General features: G+C 38.0%; 1 protein-coding gene across 3 annotated transcripts in view; it reads right to left on the bottom strand.

Annotated features, from left to right (window-relative positions):
- The window catches only part of LOC149623486 (protein slit-like), a 327,465-nt gene that overhangs the window by 187,105 nt on the left and 121,765 nt on the right, over window positions 1–18,595 (bottom strand). For all 3 annotated transcript variants that reach the window (XM_089852459.1, XM_089852458.1, XM_089852457.1), the window contains one exon: window positions 18,008–18,160. Coding sequence is in view for 2 of the 3 variants with exons in the window: in XM_089852458.1 (XP_089708584.1) it covers window positions 18,008–18,033 (26 nt within the window). In the remaining variant the exon portion in view is untranslated. The remainder of the gene's footprint in view (window positions 1–18,007; window positions 18,161–18,595) is intronic.

Here is an 18,595-nt window from a genome sequence, read left to right as displayed (position 1 = left end):
CAGAAAAATGTTCTCCTTAAAGACGCTCCAATGAAGATGAGAATGGGTTTTTCCATTTTTCCCTATAAGCTGTTTTTAATTTCAGTGGGTTTTTTAATTGGAATTAAAACTTTATTCCGTAAAAGTTCTATTGCTTAGTAAAAGAAATGGAGAAGTAATTGCAGGTTTTTCAGTTTAAGAATATATATATGACTTATTTAAAATAATCTTCGTGAATTGCCTTACTAAAGTATTTTGTACCGATTTATTAGCTTTGTTTGTAACATTTTATAAAAGCCAATTAAATTGAAACCCGAGGAAAGGTATCACTATAGTTCATATCAGTTAAGTGTACAGAAAAGGAACATTATTCTACACTAGATTTTCACGAAAGAGGGCAGTTATTAGTGAGAATTTGCGGGAACTACGATGCCGTTTGCCACGTGATATGCGATAACCCGTTGTGGGAGTTAGGGTTATCAGTGTAAAAAACACAAAAAAATTCCTTTTCTACTAATCCATGTTCAAAACCAATAAACGGAAGATTCAGTTTTATTAAGATACATATTATTCAATGAGAAATAATGCAAGAGAATCTTTTTTCCCTTGCAATTATTCAAAATAATAAATAACAATATATTTTATAATAACCAATTTAAAAAATAATAGAAAATATATTATTATATTATCATAATTGCATCTTAACGAATAAAGCATTGAATATCGTTGGTCGTCGCTAACAAGTTTCAAACGCAAAAGGTAGAGTGTAAGAATAAGGTAATAGGGAATTATAGTGTCTCCATGCAGTAAATCGAATCGCTATAAATTTTCCAATTTATAATAGTGAGGGAGCTACGTACAGATTACTATCGAATGGGTTATAGCCTATATCAGGAACTTATGTAAGAACTAAGAACGTTCAAAGACGCAATGGGGCACCGTGGTCTCAGGTATGTCTGGATTCCACAGGTCTGCATCTAATCACCTAAGATGTGTTATTCGTACATTCTCGCGTCTTATATGGGTTCCATCTATATATAGTTGTCAAACCCTTTTGAATGTCAAATTTAGTAGTGAGGAGGCTGAGGCTGAGGCTATAGCTCGTATCATTTGAAGGTAGCTTGGTCGAGAGAGTGGAGGTAGTTTTAACAAAGGACTTAACGTATAGAAGGCGAGCCGCGCCGAAATGCGCTTAGTGGAAAAATCGGCTACCACCCTTCCGACGACTCTTCCATGTTAATTGGAAGAGCGTCTCCAGGCTGCGGAATTTTTAAAATCCCCTTTTCAGACTCCTTTCTCCTCTCCATCCCATCTCCCGCCCCCTAACGACGGTTTTTACGCCATGAACGCGATAATTGGAAAGACCAATAGATGGCCATGTTATAGGATTTTTTTTTCTTCCCAACTTTCCTCCAACACCCTCAAAAAGCTAGGAGCAATGACACTAAGAGAGGACGAAAAAACACCAAAAACTCTTTACATTCGAGTGCTAGGCCTAATATTCGCTATTAAGTACCTAGAATAAAAATTACTAGTGCTAATGGGAAAGAACTTCTAGAAAAAAAAACAGAAGCACTTTGATAGAATCACTTCATCCGATAATTGCTCATCGGTTTATCAAGTTTAAATTCAAATGGTAACGAACTAGGTCAAAATAACACTATAAAAGCCACGGACACATCTGTATAAAAATACTTTTAAGGAAATAGGTCTAACTATGGGCCTATTTATAGCGAAGGTATTGAGAAACACATCGGTTCTAACCCATAGCCCAAGATAAAATTATTTTGGCTCGATTTGTCTGATAAGAACAGACCATTATATCTGTAGCATTGCACCCAATTAATATTACAACTCCAGGCACGAGGTTATACATCCTCCACGCTAAGCCTCGGTCTTAGTAAAAGAAAAAAAAAATACCAATAATGAAGCGGGGAAAGGGGTTTTTAAGTGAAGAGTCTTAATTTTTTTTCTTCATCTCCTCTTTCGACGAAAACAATCTAATCGTCGAAGCATAGTAGAGTTTTAGAGAGTTACCCACCACCGGTTTATGGAGATCGGGGGTCGTCGTAGTTGAAGGGAGGGAGGGAGGAAACCAATGATGATTAGACCAATAGCAGTCGAGCAGATAAAAAATTAAAGATTAATAAAGGACAGAAAGGTAGAGGGGACTTCTTTTTATCCTTTAGTTAAAGAGAGACTAGGGACAGAGCACCCCCCCCCCCCAAAAAAACTTGAAAAAGAGTATTCAAAAATCCGATTTTAATAAGCCTATTACATTAACGCCCTAGAAATAAATTGCTAGGTGTGATTAACGCGAGAAAAAAAATAAAAATCTCACCCCGTTTCTGATACCCCTGGTAGATTTTAATTTAAATTCGTATGTACAGCGTCTTCGTTTCTGTTTATGACTAGTATCTAGGTACTACGCGATAAACCGAATGGTAATAGGCGAAGTGTAAACCCCTGTATATTTTATTCCCTCAACCGTGATAGACAATTTTTGGAGGTAAAAATTTGCGATTATTGCATATTTTTAGAAGCCAGTCGACTGGATAACTTCAGAAATTTAAATATAACTTAAACTGCATGGGTATATTTTAAATATTTAAAAGCATTTAAATTACTTTCTTATTTAAAAAGTAAATAACTAAATATTTCGGTAGTTATACGTTTCTAATTTAATAGAGTTTAAAGACCTTTAATATAAAACGTTTCTACTTCCCCGGGGCGATAGTCGGTTTAAAATTTAAATCTTAATTACTCTTTCGGTTTTCCCAAAAACGTTTTTATTAATTTTTAATAAGGAGGAACTTAAAATTAAGGGTAAACTTGATTCAAATATTTTTAAATGGAAAGGTGAAGTTACTTATTCAAACAAGCAAACGACGCGTTGTTATCCCTTTGAACTATATACTTCACATTCTCTTTGAAATTTTCTCAAGTATTTAAATAAATCATTATTTAAACTCAGTGGATGGATGAGGGGTTTAAAAATATAGTCTTTCCAAATGTGATAGGCCCTTCCAACTAATTCTGAGATGGAGAAATATTTCAAACAAAGTCAGCGAAAATAATTCAAAGTGGGGTTAGCTATACAGCTGTCCGATAAAAGTCCCACTGAAAAGCCTTCTATTGTTCCAAATTTCGTCCAATTAAGCGTCCAAGTGACACTATATGAACACCACTCGTAAAAAAACATTGCGATGAAACATTTCTAAAACTGAATTTATCAAAAGAGAAATATACTAAGTGGGGATTATCATGAGTAAATATAAAAAATAGCGCGTTTTGAGAAATTTATCTACCATTTGAGAAAACACGTTTCTCTCTCTACACTTGCTAATACTCTGCGTGTGTAATATTTTCTTCCTAACGTTCAGTAACTTCTCAAATGAGTACCGCATAGTAATTTGGTCTTATTGGTGGCCATATTGGAAAATGGCGTCGGAAAAAAGGATGATACATTCAAAATATACCACAAATATCGTTAATTTCAACCAACTCAGCTGATATTTAGACGCACGTTCACGATACACTTTAAAAAAGTTGTAAATTTTGAACTAAATCTTTAAAAAATTGCGGCTTGTCACATTCTTGTAACCTTTTCCTCTATCTACTCTTGGTGATAGGCGGTGGTTAATAATTTTGACGGGATAACTAGTTTTAACTATACGCTTGTTAAGATAAAAGACTCGATATTTCTCCCTTGTTTTTTTCTTGAAGGCTGGAGTATTTAGGGGTGGTTTGTTCCCGTCACTTTTCGGCCCGTGTCATTATTAGGGGCTTATGTAACTTTTTCTTTCGACCCTAAAGCGTGTGTGTGTGGCTTACGTAGTATTATGAACTGGTCTCCCCTCCCACCCCCTTTTCCTCTTTCAAAAATGGGCGGAGTTGCAAAAGCGTACTTATAACTAAATTGGGTGACAGGCCCTTTTTAACACTAGCCAGAAATAAGGCATGTCAAAATGGAAAATTGGGATCTAATTCTCGCTCGCCCTGATGCCTATGTATGTACGGTTTATATCCTCCGATTCCCAAATTTCTAATCTTTCAAAGTGGGTGGTAACTTGAAACGCGTTATGTTCAGATTAAATTAGTTAAATCGGCTCAAAACGCATACTTAGAAACTACAAAATTTCGCTGCTTATTTCTTTTTTTTTGGAAAGTTTTTAATTTATTTTTCAAGCTTCGTATCCAGGTTAGCGACAGATTTTTCAAATGAAAAAATTCCATGACTTTTCAAGGTTTTCTCTGATTAAATATAAAGTCATATTCCTTGGCCACTTTCGTCACTTTCATTTGCAGAAGAGTCTAGATTAAATTACTAATTCCATGAACTTTTAAATTAGTTCACGTTACCGAACCAATATGAACTTTCATAACCAACACTTTTTAAGATTTCCTGTCATGTAAGATTCCATGACATTTATAACATTTTTTTTAAGATTTCCTGACATTTATAACATTTTTTTTAAGATTTCCTGACATTTATAACATTTTTTATAAAGATTTCCTGACATTTATAACATTTTTATAAAGATTTCCTGACATTTATAACATTTTTTATAAGATTTCCTGACATTTATAACATTTTTTATAAGATTTCCTGACATTTATAAAATATTTTTAAGATTTCCTGACATTTATAACATTTTTTTAACATTTCCTGACATTTATAACATTTTTTTAAAGATTCCCAGACATTTATAACATTTTTTTAAGATTCCCTGACATTTTACACCCATTTCCAGTATCCCTAACAAATGCAGGTATATCGTGACAACATTTGCTAAGTACATCTCGAACTTAACTTCAATGTGAACCTGACTTCTCTCTGAATACAAGCACAGGCAAATTTGGGTGCGCGAAAAAATTGGTCTTGAAAGAAAAAAAAAACACCCTTGAAGTGTGTATAGCATGAGGGAATATAAAGGGAAAAGGCGCGATTGTAATAAGCACGTGCTTGCGTTCCGTCAAAACTACTTTTTGGCGGGTAATGCGCGCGCGCCGCGTATTTTAATGAACAAGTTTGGCGCGAGGCGCGGCCAAAGTAACTCGGAGAAGAGAGACTCTACACCCTCTTCCTCATGTTCAGGGAACCGTAGAAGCCTATTTATACCATGCACCCGGAAAATGGTGGTGGTTCTAGCGCACCAATGTTCTTCCAAAAAGATTCGCTATAAAATGAGGGGAATTTTTTTTTCCCTGCCAAACTCCGGAGCTAGGGCGAGAAGAGCCGATAAAGGCGCTCGTCGCGATGCTCGAATTAGGGGCTCGTGGCCGTTCTAGCGCAAATCGAATCGCGAAGACGAGCCCGGGAAAAAAAGAGAGCTCTGTAACAGTACAGCGGCATATAAATGCCAATAGGTAGTAACACGTCTATTACAAACTATAAATATTGGTATAAATACATATAAAACGACTAAGCGACCAAAGTGAAATAGACGAAGTTCAATCCAATCGTGAAATTTAAATCTATTCAAATATGTTTATAAATGACGCGAAATCCATGAAAAAACCCGTAAATATTTTAAAAACTTTCCTGGAAAAATCCAAGAAATCTGGAGTAAAATATTTTCATTTTCACTCAACCCTAAGGTCAAACAAGTTTATTAAATCGTTTTCCTTAATGTTTCCATCATTGACAAAATTATCAACTGAAATTGCAGAGGACTGTTATAGGCCAATCAAAATCTTTTAAGAGTAGTGTATTTTGTGTTAAAAGTGAAGTTACTTGAAGTTTGCACTGAAACAAGGGCTAAACTGGAGGCAAAGAGGGGGAGGGGATTTGCGCCAAAATCGTCGCCAGCCGCGGTTCGTTTTAAAAGCGGGCGCCTCAGATTAGAGTGTCAATGAGGAAAAGGGATTATAGCCATCGCCGATTACTCGACTATACGCCTATCAAGCGACAAGAATTTACCTCATCCTCCCTGTAATATTAACCTAAAACAACTCGATAAACCGGCTGTCAATGTTATAAACCTCATACACAATATATTCCTTAGAAAATTGAATAAATTCATGGAAGAGGGCACAAAGATGTATCACACTGACTGAATAAAAACGTCGATTGCAGGCAAAACGGATTTATAAGGACCCCGGCCCATCACCGGATTTGCCTTTTCAAAAAGGAAACTTTTCCACTTGGTTCAATTCGGTTCAGCTTGATTCACCTTCAGAATATATATAATTAGAGAGCATAGGCGTATACGTATACGTGTGAACCGTACTGGAGTGTCACGTGACGCGCGCCCGTGGTTTTAATAGGTCTACATCGATTAGGATGAGAATTGTATGATGAGCTCTGTATTATCGGTGTTTCGCACCCTGGTAACGCGGTCCAGCTCTTAGACGATTCGACCACGAAGTATTAGGTCTATCTGAGTTTTTTTGGGGTGCTTGGTTCGGACAGCACGTGGCATGCAGGACCTAGGCTACGGGTGCACGGTAGGGTGAAGTATAGCGGTTATTGAGGTCAATGTTTTCGCAATTTTCAAGTCAGATGTTAAAAAACCAATTTTAAATTGTGCTTGGTCAACACTAACCACTTTAAAAATCTGTTGTTTAAAAGACTGATTCACTATTTATATTCATCATTTCATAAATAACAGACTGTTATAGTGGTCAGTGATCTATTTTTACGTTTGTTTAACATAAATACAATAGAAGGAATCGTTAGTGACAACTTGACCGTCGACATAAAAGTCAAACCAAAACATGTCATTCGCGACTTCAGTATTTTTTAGCCATATCGTAGTATATATCGTAGTATACGATAGGCTCTTAGTTTGACCCGAGCCGTCGTAGTAGTAGTAGTAGTAGTAGTAGTCGTAGTAGTAGTGGCCGGGGTTGTCGCTTCGTTATCGTCAGATTTTAGCTTAAAAGGAACTTTATATTAACCACAACCCACCCATAGGGGTTACTGGGCTCGGTTAGAGATTTAATTTTAATTAAAATTTTTTCAGGTCAGACCCGGGAATCGAACCCGGGTCGCTAGCGCAGTAGACAGAAACTCTAACCACTAAACCATAGAGACTTGATAGAAACCTCGAGTTTGTTATCATTTATTTTTATCTCTAAAATGTCGGGGTGATGTGGGGTGGGGTACCTCTTAATCTGTGGGGTCGGATACTTTTGAATTTTTATCTGTGGGGTCGGATACTTATGAATTTGTATGTTTGGGGTTTTTATATTTATTTTCTTTTTATGTATGTGCTAATTAAATAGATAACGATTTTCCCCGTTTCCTACCGCGCTCATGTGTTTCGTTCTCGTTCGGTAGCTATCGTCATCTATGTTATGTTTGACTGGAACGTTTTGGCGGTTAATTCAAATGTGGGTTTAGATAGAGCTAACATAGTGCTAAATGAGCGTTATGCGTTTGATAATTTTAGCATTACTAAAGGTAATTCGAGGGGATAATCACTAAAATGCGTAATCACTATAACTAAACTTTCTCTTTCAAAAGTTTCTGGGCATAAGTCCTTGTTAGAAATTTATAAGATGCGATAAGTGTGCATCGGCAAATTCGGCATAAGTCTATGTTGTAAGCTCATCGAGGGGATTATCACTAAAAACTATCTGTTCCTGATTCGCCGGAATATTAGAATTACAGGATAAGTAAATTCATACGGTTATAATTTAATCACTGTTTAGAGAGTAGGGAATCGAGGGGCTATTCACTCTGATTTTATGCACGGTATATCATTTAAGCATTGAAAAAGATAGCGCTATTCACTCATTAGGGTAAGGTATAGAGGGGTTATTCACTCGTACGATATGGCTACTATTACGAGCCCTTGGGCCGTCTTGTTATTATTTTACAACGGTTCAAGTCATGCCACAAGTCCAGAAGACAGACTCTGGAAGAGACAGAAGGGACCCCAGGCATCAGATGCTTATGCGATAGGCCATGTATGGACTATCTACGAATCTATATATGTTTTCTATATAGAAAGGAAACGTTGAAACGTTTCGACAAGCGGCAGAGCTATAGATTCCGATCGGAGGACGCCGATCGTTCACGACCGACTAACCGCGAAACACGCCACGGTCCGAATCCTCGGTCTTTCTTTGAAACTTGAATCCCAACCGCGTACAAGCAGGATTGCTAAAGTGATAATGCTCAATTTTGGGCGAAATTGCAATTTTGCGGAAATCAAATTCGCATCGTTAATATGTTTGAGAAATTTCTTTAATTAAACAGATTCTCAAAATTAGCCCCAAAAAAGCACACACTAACCCGTAATATTTCGAGAACAACCGAACAAACCTGGAGTTTATGTGCAATGTTTAGCGCATAGTCCCCCTACACCAAAAAACAAGAGTTCCGTACACGTATTCTAATTGGAATATTACAAACCTTGAAAACTTATGGTATAAACTGCGCTATCTTGTCTATTATAGATAAGAAATATTTAAGCCTATTTTCTTTAGTGTTTTTTATCTAATTAAAAATTTTATAAATAGCGAGGTGACAAAAGGGAACCACACACTCTCTGGCACGTAATTTAGTAAGAACGGATGTTTTAATTTACGAACAATTAAACGTTTTTATGATCGACATAGCAGTAACTACTTGAACTCTAACTACCACTGCAATATACAATATGAACAATAGGTGAAAGCAATTTAGACAAGTTTGCAAATTTTCTCGTCAATTGCACGAAGCATCTTTAAATTACAACAGCCTGAAGACAGGGATGGAAATTAACTTCGGTAAAATCAAACGTGATCACTTTCACGGACTTAATCGAGAAGGGAATCCTTAAATAGTGGATTCGATACGCGATTTAAAAATGATCGCGACTGCGACGTCGGCCTCTTTTACTATTTTTTTCAGGCGAATCGTTTTAAAGCGTGACTAATCCCTGTTCAAAACACTTCTCTGTCTTTCGACGCCCCATTCGAATCTCTTTTTTCAAAAAAAAACCCGCAAATTTGTTTCGACAATTTCGTCTACCCCGTACCCAGAAATGACACTTCGCGTTAGCCACTCGCTAGAATTATTGAATCCCAAGCTTGATGGATGCCATGACGCTTTATCCAGCAGCACGCCCGCACGAGTGTGGCGCGGTGTAATTGGAGTCGCTAAAGAAAATGTATTCTGATGTTTTGACTGTTTACAACTTTGTATTTTTCTGAATTAGATTATTTCCCGTCGGCTTAAATGGACCGTACAATACGGTTCTTTTTTGGCGGTTTTCAGTGTTTTTTAGTCGTAAAAGGATCAATTTGAAACTAGAGCCAACCGGGGAATGTAGCCGTAATTATGTTCTACGAAGAAAGGCGAGAATGACGTTAATATGTTTTGGACCTTTCATTTGATGTTTCACCGAAATCGGGTCGTATTCCTTAAATTTCAGGTTATAAATTGCGCGTGTAAGGCCTATTATGGTATTTATTAGGATTTGTTTTGTATATTAAATCTGACGTTAGTCTTTGATCATGCCGACAAGTGTAAATAATAAAAATGTTCCGCATAAACAACAAACAGCTAGGGTTAAAAAAAAATACCAAGTGTTTATATACAAAGTGGCAGGGTTTGTTAGTACGAAGCCCGTCTTATGTCTAATTTTGTTTTCAACCAGCCCCAATTTTCCCATTTAATTAATTTCTTCTGGGTTTTACAAAGAGCAAAACCTAACTGGATACGAGCCATCCCCATATATACAACAGCCGCTGTCTTACAAAACACTTTCTATTACCAATTCGCCGAGTCCAATAAGAACTAAACAGAAACGCAAAGAGACAGTAAGAACGAGAAAAAAACACTACCTGGGCATACCAATCAATCTAAATCTCGAAGTGGCGCGTCTAGTAACTTAAAATAGCGTATCCTCCTCGCTTCAAATACTCCTGCACCTCGTTGCAATCAGTTTCCTCTATACTAAACTCTAAAAGCCGCTAGTTTGGCTTAATGACAAGCCAACCCAAAAGAGATACGCTTAAAAAACCTTTAGTAACAGTTAACGCAATAAAAACAACAGAAAGAGAAACTCGTTCGTCATCGACTCTCTCCTTTTCTTTCTTTTTCCAGCTTCTAAGCATCCCTCTTTGCGCGTTCAGTATTCTCGACCGAAACAAACCGATCGTTATACCCGTTCATTCCCGGCAGTATTAAGTGAACGCACCGACAGGGGAACAAAAAATAGAAACGAAAAGAAACCTTTACCATCTTATAATAGACAGGAACAACTACCCCGAGAAAATCGGTGCCTTTCAAAAACACTCGAGCGAAAAATGCGTACAGCTTTTAATTCAAACCGAATGGACAGTTAAACGAAATAGAAACTTTGGCGATAACTTGGGTATTAGCTGCTAGTCCCCGGTGAATATCGCGTCAGTGGGGAAGTAAGTAAGAAAGAGCAGGGGGTGTAAGAAGCTTTTTGTGGAATGGCTTCTGCCAATTTCAAAACTGCCAAAGGGTGTTATCGCGTAAATGGCAAGAAATCTTTGCGGCTTGGCAAACGGGGCAGTCATCCCGCTTCTATCCAGTACTTCCAGGACGTTTACAAGAAATGAATTAACTCAAAGTGCCAAAGTGGTTCTCCAAAACCCAACAAACTACTCCATTTGCATCCGAATTTCATTCGATCCACATAATCTACTTTCCTTTGAAACCCTCCATCATCTCACCAGTCACCACTAATTTTCATCCCAATATTCCTTCAAATCCCGCACCAATTCCATCCCTACATCTGCATTGTCATGATTTTCATTTTCCAAACATAAACCCATAACCAACGCTTTATTACACATTCTCCTCCATCATTTTCGACCACCTTCTAGCAATCTTAACATATCTTTGGATTAATTGACTTTATCTTTGGGCTATTTTTCTTGCCTCCACTATAGCTGGGACCGTCACCGATGCGTAGCGTTGCGCGGGATGGGGAGCTTGAAGAAGAAGAAGAAAAGCGGGCGGGTGAAACGAACTGGCTAGAACAACTGCAATTACATCTCCAATTCGGGACTACCCCGAATAAGAGAGAGATGAAGGGAAACGATTCTAAGAGGCTGGGAGAGAGCGAAGAGAAGAGGAGAGAGAGATGGGTCGGTGTATCTCTTCGTCCCCCTTTTCTCTCAACTGTAGCCGTTGTCTATGAGAAAGAAGGACAAAAAAAAATCCGCTTCCCTGAAAGGAACAAAGACGACCTTTGTCCAATCCCCCCGATTTCTTGGATCCTACTTCTCGTCTCCACAAGTCTTTTCCCAAAAATTGCTCTGATCTTTTTCCTAATTTTTCTCTTCACAAACGGGGGATTGCTATTAAGATCAATTGCACCAGCAATAATTTGTACATTCATCGCAAGAATATTGAGCAAACAATATGGTCTCTTGGACGTTTTGGAATCCATACGTGATTATAGCACACAACCACATGGTATTAGTTGTGTAGTTTGATATAGATGGTTTACACACAGGATTTACATGATTCATACCATTTACACCTGGACATGGAGGACAAAAACTAGTCTGCTTTTGTCCTCCAGGTAGCCCGGCATCCTGTTGCAAATGGTATGAACCCTCCATGTGTGTAAACCATCTATTACTAGCTGCTCAGAGACCCCTGTTAAATAACTTTAACAAACAAAGTAAAATAATTGAAAGATTAAAACGTCTATATTAAAAACCGCATCCTCAAATAGTTCATTATCCTTTCAGAGTTCAAGAAAAATCATTGACGTAGCCCAAATAACCAAGAAGGGTCCCAAAACAATTTTAGACGATTTAGTTAAATTCTTTCCGTTTCAACGAATTAAACCTTTATGTACGTCCCTTCCCATTCTTCAAAGCGTTCTAGCGCAAAAGTCAAAAAGTTTTCTTAGGGTTCGGGATGGCTGAGATAAGAACTGATATCGAATAAAACTATCGAGTCCTCTTGAAAGAATCGCTGCCAGCAATAGCAAAGCGACAGACAGAAACAGCAGTTAATCCCGCAAAAGAAAACAGTAAAAAAAAATGTTGCAAAATAATCTGAGGGAGAGAGAGAAAAACATGTGTTTAACGCTCCTCGAAAATGTTTTTAATAGATCTATGATGGGATGGGCTTCCTGAACAAGTAAAACATCTTCATCTCAACTTAATGGCTTTAACGTAAAAACTTAATTTTGCTGTCCTATTTTCTATAATCATGTAGTTTTAATAATAATAATTCTAAGTGGATTTGCGAACTGAAATCTAAATTATCAGGAAAAAAGGATGAACTCATCGTTTTATATCGTGCTCCAAAAAAGGGAAAGGGAACTGAATTGAACCATCGATATCAAAATTTTGAAGCTAAGACTACACGATGGCGCCAAACGCATCTATTTTATGAAATGGCGGGAATAAGGGACATTTTTGAAATTACACTCTTTATGTGGGTACCTCTAAAATACATTCGTTGGTCCATTAGCTTGGCTAGATATTTTTTAAAACGTTCTTGAGTTCTATAAACGTTACTATGAATCATGGACCTCATTAAGAGGGGGTAAATTTCGAGGTATGGGCAAGGGAATAAGAGTGGCTTTGTTCCGGAAGCGCAAGTTTAATTCGGAATCTTTTATCGCGAGTGATTATCGTATTAGACGCAACTAGCAAAACATCATTAAGTATTTTCCCCTGCCTACGGTAATTAAGAAAGCCAAGGAAAACCGGAGAGCTCTTTACGACGATGCCATTAAATCGAGGTTGAGCCTTAATTACTTTTATCTCGCTTTGATATCGAAGAGGAAATTAATTTATTCTCCGAATATATCCTTTCGTTTCTCCCTAAGAACCGCCTAGTGTGGTCAGGAATGTCTAGAAATGTTTCGCTTAACATTGTGCGAACGACATTTCTAAATATAGAAATATTTAATTGCATTATTTTACGTCTCTATGGTACAATGAGAGAAAAGCGTTCAGGAAAAACTCGAAATTCTTGAGATGGTCATTACAAAGAAGTAATTTTTTGCAAGTAAAAACCTCCTTTACATTTAAACCGCGCCTACCTTGAATCCGTGCAACGAAATTTAGAATGATTTTGATATACTAAACTCCCAATCCCCTAATTGCATGTGCCTTGAATTTGCATCGACAAAGCACCCAATATTCCCATCACACACCCGACCCAAAAATATTTTCATGGCATTGAAAACCAGACATAAATGAAAGATTAAAATTTCAGTACAATTTCCAAATTCCCAATCAAAAATAACTCTCCATAAACAAGCCATTTAATTAGCTCACTTTTAAATTTTTTCCCCTTTCCGCTTTAACCTTACCCTGGCTACCATTAAACATTAGCGAAAGAAAGAATGAAAGGAAAAAAAATCCCAAAACAATCCCTCGATCTTGTTTAAGCTTAATTCGTAATCGGAGCCCTGTAAAGTTGCTAATTAAACGCCTTATTAAGTCTAGCTAAGCTAATTTGCATAACAAAGAAGTAAGGGCGTATTAACTCCAATTTATTTTATTTTATTTTTTTTTTGCTTCCTCTCAAGCTGATATTCCCGTCGAGTTTTCCATTTACGAAAAACATTTTATTGGGAGCTAGATTTTTTTTTTCGGGTCCTGCAGTCTTAGCAGCTCCTAGACGAGTATCCTAAAAAACAGAGCGAGAAAAAGAAAACGCGAAGAAAATGGAGAAGGGGAATTAACGAAAGGATGGAGAGAGAAGAGAAGAGAAGAAAAAAAAAACAAACTGCTTTAATAAATTGGATCTCAGCATCGGCTAATTGCTAGCAATTAGGGCTCTCTGGCAGTGGCTTGCCTAATTGAGTTCCCAAAAGGAAGGAGTCAAAATGAGCTAGAAAGAACGTTCCAAGAAAGAAGAACCGAGACTTCGTTAAGGAGAAGGGGATTCTCGGAGGAGGATGGAATGGATTTCCTCTTGAGCTTCCCTCTTGAGATGCGAGATGGAGCTCGTTTTCCGCGGCTGCGTCTTAAATTTTTAATCATTTTTGCTTTCGCGGCGCACGTAGCGCTTCAATTTGTATTACTTAGGCTCGAGAAAATGGGAATTCCTTAACGTCACAGTTACTTATAAGCTTGATAAAAAAAAATCGCGTAGCTTGAGTCGAATTAGAATCGACCCAACACCGCAACTTAAAAATTAAAGACCTTGAGCGTTTTATTAATAATTAAACGCTTCTGAATGGCTCAACACTGCTCTAAGAAGTCCGTATTCCAGAAGCATCAACCCAAATTTAATATAGTCAAAATTACCTACTTAAGTTAACCGCGTAGCGTTTTCATACGTAAGGAACAGTAGCTAAATTATCCGCCCTAAATCGCCACTAATCGAGCATATCGCGTACAGAAAAAGTCAAAATAACATCAATCAACTACTATATGGACCCAGGGTGCCCCATAGTTCCCTAAACGAATCATTAACGTCCTTTAATGTCATTGTGTAAAAATAGGGAGCAGTCCATAACCAGCGAGGGTTCCCTACTCTTCAATAACATTGTATCATACACATGCTCGGATTAAAATAGCGTCCCTAGAGACCCCATCATCCTGCTTCTGTTGGGACTCTTCATACAGTTTCTATCCGTGTTAACGCGGAGATTGAACAGAAATTAAAATTTTTGGGGACGGACCCCGTATATTTACCCCATCCGTTGTATATACATGTACCGATTTGAATACCAAGCCTGATAATTCCATGGATTTTTTTATGGGGCAAAGTTTTGAAAGAGAGAGAGAGGATACACGGGGGCCACCAAGCGAGGAAACGACACACCTGCCACTGACTACTCGCCCGAATCCCGGTTCCCGGTTCCAGCTATGGGTTCCAATATGGGACTGAAAACTCTACGAACATTTTACGCCCCCTTTGCGGTTGAATTTTTAATTACATTATTTTGGTCAAAAATAAAACAACCCCAAAAAACTAACATCTGCATGGATTTGATAGGCCCTATATCTTGGGTAGAGTATTCATAAGATTTCATCTGATCTTTACCATACTGTGCGCGTCAGTCATAATATTACAAACGTATCTTAATCCTACAGCCGCCTGTACTGTATCCGGATTACAGGATAACAGCTTAATCCACCCCACTTGACCTTTACACATTTAACCCAAGTTGACCTTTATGGAGGATACAACCGGCGTCCCTAACTATAGTTAAACTCCAGTTAAACATTGAGAAAAGCATCTACAATTGCATACATTTTTTTAAAAATGACAAAGAATTTCCCAAATTATATTCCCTAAAGCCGCATGGAGGCTCTTTAAACTTGGCACACCTTTAATTGTTTTCATTGGAGGGAATTTGGTATAATTCGCGCCAAAACAGATTACTTCAGCGAGGAAGGATTCGAAGGAGATATATCAGTGTTGGTGGTGGTGGTATAGTCTAGAAGAGAAAATGATGGGTGAAACTGGGTGGAACGCGAGATATTTAGTTAGATAAGGCCAATAAGACAAAAACGCTCCATTTCTCACGATTCTCTCGGCGCGGGCGTGAAATGTGGCGCGCGAAGGAAAAGGGGCCGAAAAGCTAATTAGCGTCTTTTGCCGGTGAGCGATGGTCTCTACTCTGTTTACAAACGCTTAATTCGGGACCCGCGAGCTCGCGTTCTAGACGTACGGCATTCCCAATTCATTCCAGCGCCTCGTTCCCACTATAAACTCTTAAAATCCCCCAAAACCAATAAGAACTTGGCGGTGATAATCATCTTAATCCCACTTAGAGCGCGAACGCGACCCATTCCAAGGACCCGAACCCTCTTGACGAAGGAACTGGAATCCTTGAGAACGATACACGTGCATCAGTCCTCAGTTGATGATCTAAGTAGGCGAAGTTGATAGCCCCCATTGCCTTCCCTCCCCGACATCATTTGTAGGATTCCGGAATCTAAATCCACGTCAAAAACCACCAATGACTATTCACACCGACAGGGACTTAAAGAAGAGAGAGTACATCAAATGTCTCGAGTAAAAAGAAAATGCTGAAGCTTAAGTACATCACGTGGTACACGAATACTTCATGATATGTCTCAATGACTTAAGCAAACAACTGCGTGCCTTTTAATAGGGGCTAATAGAAAATTCAACCGTATAATCAGGTGAAATTATCGTGCAAAGTTTAGAGATAATTCCAGGTCATGTCTTAGCTACAACCTTATTTTCCCAACGAACCAACTTGAATAATTTTAGGATACCCCAATTCAAGTCCTCGTATGAAGTCCATGACGAGATGGTGCTTGAGCTGTACTTGGAGGACGCGGGTCTATAATTCCCGTGTAATAGAGTAACTCGGCTTGACAGAGAGAAAGATGGGGCGGGTTATAACTAATTGCGAATGGCAACAGTCACACAGCTTGGGGGCGCTAGCTGCGGCTGCGCATGGGAAAACTAGTCCTCTTACTAGTTAAGTCTACTACATGGATCATACCTACTGGCAAGTAGAGGGAGATTCGAGGCGCCTCTCGCGATTGATTTAAGAACTAATCGGTGGCTTCGACGCCATCATTCAAGTTGAAGACATGGAGGATTTAGCCGGTATTGGATATGAACTTAATATTTATTAAAACCACGGAGGAAATACTAGGATTTAATTGAAAATGCGATGCAATTCAATACTTCAAATTTAAAAACAATAGACAAAAACTACGCCTAGTCCTGTATAGCAAAAACTTCTGAAACGATCTACAATTAATAAATGATACGTATTGCCTACATTTCATCTCCAGGGCACGTAGTATCGAATCTCCTTAATGAAACATAATCCCATGGCCAAAATACGCGGGAATAGTATTGGATCGGAAAATGAGCTAGGAATGTGAATAAGGTGTATAAGGAGATGATCAAACGGCTTAAGAGTTGTAAATTATTCGGGGAAGTGTTTATAAACGCCTAAAGACAGATAATTAGTACGGGCCAGAGGGGAAGTCCGGCGCTCGGAGAAGCGTCGATAGATCAAGCCTGTAAGGAGTCGGCTCTATACTAATAAGGAGCTTTCGAGTCAATAAGGCCGATTTAACTTATTTAAGACAATTTCTAAGCGTCGGCCGCGTTAAATCACGACTAAAGAGAAGGCGATGCCAGAAAGGAAGGTGTAATAGAACCTTAATGAATTAGATGGGGCTAAGGCATTAACGCCTCGATTTTGCCCTCATCCGACGATATCTACAAGAGATGATGATATACGAGAATCTTCCTAGATGAGATGGCGTACGAAGGAATAAAATTTAACGTTTTCAGATTTTATAAAAGTTTACAGTTTCTGAAGAGAATTTCTATTTAAAATATATTTATCTATTTCCTCTAATATCCAAATTGAACATTCGAGGGTATAGAGTGGTTTGGAAACTGAACTGCCTATCCCCTACGTCGGGACCAACTTTGTAATAGAGAATGCTATATGTCCGCGGATGGGGATAACACTAAGGTAAGAGATGAGCGTAAGGAAAAAATATCCATAATTCAAAGGAAGAATTCAAACGAGAAAATACCACTAGTAATTAAAACCAAAAACATCACAAAAGAATAAAATCCTAGCTATTATTAATTCCAAAATTCCCCAATCAAGTTGCTATATTCTTTCAATTAAAAAATTGAAAAAGCGTGTATTCATCGACAACCACGTCATCTTGTAATCGATGTATATAACTAAAGGACAGGGATGTACGAGTTACATCGAGGGGAATCGGTCGCTCTTTGTCGCCGTTGGACGCCAGAATTATGCTAATTAGACGAGTCCCATCACGGATAACCCTTTAAAACTGTATTAAAGGTATTTATCAGGAATAATCTTGTTTGCCCTTAAACCAAATTAGGCTGCATCACCGCTACCTCCCGAAGGCGTCATTCTGATGACTCAAAATCACGGGGGTTTTACTCGATATTCAAATATACGGGGGTGTTTCCCCCTAATTCATCGACGAATTAAATTGTTTCGAACAATAATTTATAGATTACTTCCCCCAAAGACCATTGTTCAAAAGATGTCGAAAATACTCCCGAGTCGCGCTCGCGACAATTGGTTCAAATAGGGATCAGGGATGGGAAAGATGCTGTTGTCGAAAATGTTAAGTATATACTTACAGCTTGGTAGAGTATGTTGTTTCCATTGGGATTTCAAAGCTTGGAGGATCGACGGTTGTTGAACAAAGATAGTTGGGTATTGTAGCGCAAAGACTGCGTGGTTTCGCAAGTTTTTGTTTGTGTCAAGTTCACTCGGTTCAGTTCAATAACGTCCTGAAATATAAAAACAGTTCCATATAATTTCAGCTAAAGATTATAATGATAATTTCAATATACTTATAATTAAAATTTAGCAATCAGAAAATAACATGCCACCGAATAAAAAAGTATAACTTATTATTATTATATTGAATATTAAGTATGATAGCAATTAATAAGCTAATAACCAGTTTAAAGAGCTATAATGGAAAACTAAGATGACTATTCATTTGTCAATCATCTATCAGTTGTTGATGTAGTTCAATTCAATTCGCATCCACAGATACATTTCACACCAAACACACGGATGTAATCCATTTTTCATGGCATATAACAAACGATTAAACACTAAAAAGATTAAGGCCGTGCACTGCATAGGGGCCCCCCAATCGTTAAAAGTCGCTTACAAAAATGCCTAAACTACTTTCTACATAGATTTTAAAAACTTCA

Source organism: Phalangium opilio, unplaced genomic scaffold (genome assembly GCF_054372755.1).
Source record: "Phalangium opilio isolate 3A_F unplaced genomic scaffold, DU_Popi_V2 ptg000113l_1, whole genome shotgun sequence".
NCBI classification, from domain to species: domain Eukaryota; kingdom Metazoa; phylum Arthropoda; class Arachnida; order Opiliones; family Phalangiidae; genus Phalangium; species Phalangium opilio.
Note: the sequence above shows the minus strand (reverse complement) of the source record. Positions and strands in the feature narration are given on the sequence as shown.